The sequence below is a fragment of the Dipodomys ordii genome, unplaced genomic scaffold (assembly GCF_000151885.1).
Source record: "Dipodomys ordii isolate 6190 unplaced genomic scaffold, Dord_2.0 Scaffold35, whole genome shotgun sequence".
NCBI classification, from domain to species: domain Eukaryota; kingdom Metazoa; phylum Chordata; class Mammalia; order Rodentia; family Heteromyidae; genus Dipodomys; species Dipodomys ordii.
Genome location: NW_012267251.1, coordinates 73,936 through 77,614, shown reverse-complemented (window position 1 = coordinate 77,614; position 3,679 = coordinate 73,936). Strand labels below are relative to the sequence as shown.

The 3,679-nt window shown below is 51.6% G+C and overlaps 1 protein-coding gene across 1 annotated transcript in view; it reads left to right on the top strand.

Annotated features, from left to right (window-relative positions):
- The window catches only part of LOC105986380 (pyrroline-5-carboxylate reductase 2-like), a 17,313-nt gene that overhangs the window by 4,834 nt on the left and 8,800 nt on the right, over positions 1-3,679 (top strand). The window contains exon 2 of the mRNA XM_013017274.1: positions 3,283-3,323. Coding sequence (XP_012872728.1) covers positions 3,283-3,323 — 41 coding nt within the window. The remainder of the gene's footprint in view (positions 1-3,282; positions 3,324-3,679) is intronic.

The window sequence follows — 3,679 nt, the reverse complement described above, 5'->3', positions numbered from 1 at the left end:
GAGCACGCGGAGCCCCAGCACACAGGTGTGAGCCCCCTGAGCACGCGGAGCCCCAGCTCGCCGGTGTGAGCCTCCAGAGCACGCGGAGCCCCAGCACGCGGGTGTGAGCCTCCAGAGCACGCGGAGCCCCAGCTCGCCGGTGTGAGCCTCCAGAGCACACGGAGCCCCAGCACGCCGGTGTGAACCCCCACTAGAGCACACGGAGCCCCAGCACACCGGTATGAGCCCCCACTAGAGCACACGGAGCCCCAGCACACCGGTATGAGCCCCCACTAGAGCAGAGGGAGTCCCAGCATGCCGGTGTGAGCCCCCACCAGAGCACACAGAGTCCCAGCATGCCTGTGTGAGTCCCCATTAGAGCATACAGAGCCCCAGCACGCCGGTGTGAACACACAGAGCATGCGGAGCTCCAGCACAGTGATGTTAACACACAGAGTCCCAGCACGCCAGTGTGAGCTCCCAGAGCATGCAGAGCCCCAGCACACCGGTGTGAGACCTCAGAGCACATGGAGTCCTAGCACACTGGTGTGAGCCCCCACCAGAGCACTGGCGCCCAGCATGCCGGTGTGAGCCACACTAGAGCAGAGGGAGTCCAGCACGCCGTGTGAACGCCCCAGAGCACTCCTCACCCCCAATCATGTGCACATATTGATCAGAGTTTTGTGTATTTAGCAAAAGTAATTGCGTGCCAATAAAAATAAAAATAAAAGTGATGTTTCATTGTGCCTTTGCATTTAATTTACAGTATTTCACATAGAGGAGAAGGAAGGGAGCAAAGGTGAGGATTGAAAACCTCCCCTTCAGAAAGCAAAAGTGGGGAGTACATAGGAAAGAAGGGGTGCCCTAGAGGGAGACATTTTCATTTACACCAGTACTGAACTCAAGATCTTACTTGGCTTTTTTACATAAGACTGGCACTCTACCAATTGAACCACAGCTCCACCTCTAGCTTTTTGGTGGTTAAAGATAAATGTCACACACTTGGGCTGGGAAGGTGGCTCAGGGGTAGAGCACTTGCCTTGCATGCATGAGGCCCTGGGTTCGATTCCTCAGCACCACATAAGCAAAAGGAAAAAAGCCAGAAGTGGTGCTGTGGCTCAAGTGGTAGAGCACTAGCCTTGAGCTGAAGAGCTGAGGGACAACGCCCAGGCCCAGAGTTCAGGCCCCACGACCGGACCCCCCCCCAAAATAAAAAAGTCACACACTTTCCTGCTTGGGCTGGCTTCGAACTAAAATCCTCAAATCTCAGCCTTCTTGGTAACTAGAATGACAAGAATGAGCCACAAGTGCGGGGCTATAGGTAGACATTTTCAATGGTCTCAGATAACCTAACAAGCCTTCTGGGTATTCTATGTAAAAACTCAAATGCATAAATACCTATTTCAAAGATTCTAGTAACTTTTTTCCTTTTTGCCAATCCTGGGGCTTGAGCTCAGGGTCTGGGTGCTGTTCCTGAGCTTCTTTTGCCCAAGGCTAGCACTCTACCACTTGAGCCACAGTGCCACTTCTGGCTTTATGTGGTACGGAGGAATAGAACCCAAGGGATTCATGCATGCTAGTCAAACACTCTACTGCTAAGCCACATTCCCAACCCATCCAGTAACTTTTTGTTTTTTGGTCGGTCGTGGGGCTTGAACTCTGGGCCTGAGCGCTGTCCCTCAGCTCCCAGTAACTTTTTAAATGTATGTAGCTATAGCAGGAATAGAAAATTTATAGCTGAATGCTGGTGTCTCACAACTGTACTCTTAGCTACTCAGAAGACTAAAATCTGAGGATCACAGGTAGAAGCCAGCCCAGGCAGAAAAGTCTGTAAGACTCTTACCTCCAGTGAACTATTCAGAAAAAGCTGGAAGTAGCACTGTGGCTAGCCTTGAGCAAAAGAAGTTCAGGAACTGCACCTGAGCCCTGAGTTCAAGCCCCAGGACCAGAAAAGAAAAAAAATGTGAAATGGTTAAAAAGTCCAATGGTGAGGGTTTTGTTTTGATTTTGCCTAGAAGGTTGCTATGTTTTTATTTGTACCAGTTTGATCTATATGGGAAACGTTCTTCAACAATTAAACTGGATTTTTTTTTTTTTTTGCCAGTCGTGGGGTCTGAACTCTGGCCTGGGTGCTGTCCCTCAGCTCTTCAGCTCAGGGCTAGCACTCTACCACTTGAGCCACAGTGCCACTTCCAGCTTTTCTGCTTACGTGGTGCTGAGGAATCAAACCCAGGGCCTCATGCATGCAAGGCAAGCACTCTACCACTGAGCCACCTTCCCAGCCCCTGGAATTTTCTTTTAAACTTGGAATTTTATTTTGCTGAGTTTTTTAAATCAAAAAACAAAACTGGTGGCTCAGGTCTGTAATCTTTGCCACTCAGGAATCGGAGATCTGAGGACTGAAGTTTGAAACCAGCAGGGCAGGAAAGTTTATGAGATCCTTATCTCCAATTAACCAGGACCTGGCACTGTGGCTAGAGTGTGGTAGAGTGCTAACCTTGAGCAAAAGAGCTCAGGAACAGCACCTCGGCCAGAGTTCAGGCCCCAAGATGGTAAAAGAAAAAAAAAGTGGGGTTAGAAGGGGGAACAAGTGTAAGATATAAGAGGAGCCTTAGGAAAAGCCTGGCTTTTCTACATGGGGTCACACGGGATCCCGTCAATGCTGGGATTACAGACTGGCTGTGCACCTCCTGCCTAACACACGAGGCCCTGGCTGCACTCCGACACTGGCGGTGGGGACCAGGGAGTGAGTTCCTGTTTGACCTAATTTTTGTTTTTTAAAAGTAATATGGGTTATCTGTGTAATAATAATATAAAAAATAAGGCAAACTATGCCTCCCTGCTAAGTCCCTAGGTCAGGGAGAAGTGTGGTGGGGGGGCTTGGCCTCTGCTAGCACAGGGCGGCTCAGTGCTCTACCCACAGCCTGGATTATTTTAGTTCTTAAAGCAGAGGTCTGCCATTTAGAGATAAGCCAGTGGGAAGGCCTTAAGAGCAGTGGCCGGACTAGTGAAGAGGAAGGCTAGAGGCTGAGAGCCCAGGACTGAGGGGGGGAGAGCAGGACAGACTGGGGACTTGACTGGTGGAGGGAAGAGCCTGAGCGGAGGCTGGTGCAGGCAGGTGGATTGTCTGTTGGAACAGGTGCTGGGTGCCGGAAGGGCAGGACCAGGGCTGTGGTGCAGGGCTGGGTCCTCCCTGGGCGGGCGGGGAGGGGGAGGTGGCTGGTGAGCATGACAGACTCTTCCTCTCATCCATCACTTCAGAAGCCAGGTGGCCTGCTTGACTCTGTAGTCCACCTCTTCCAGAGGCGGAGGCACAGGAGGTCAAGATCAGCCTGAGCAACACAGCAAGACTGTGTGGAAAACAAACCAAGCTGGACAATGGTAGCTCACACCTGTCAGCCTAGTTCCTCATGAGGCCGAGGTCTGAGTATTGAGGTTCAGAGCGAGCCCTGGCAGAAAAGGCCCCGAGGCTTGGATCTGCAACGAAGCAGCAAAGTCTGCAAGTGGAGCTCGGCTCAAGCAGTGGAGCATCAGCCTTGGTCTGAAGATCAAAGGAAGACCTTAAGGCCCTGAGTTCAAGCCCTGGTCCTGGCGCTCACAAAACAAAACGAACACAAAACCATCGAAGAAACCCAAAGGCACTCAGAGGAATCAACCTGGAGCCGCAGCCGGTGTGTGTGTGGGGAATCGCAGCGGGGGG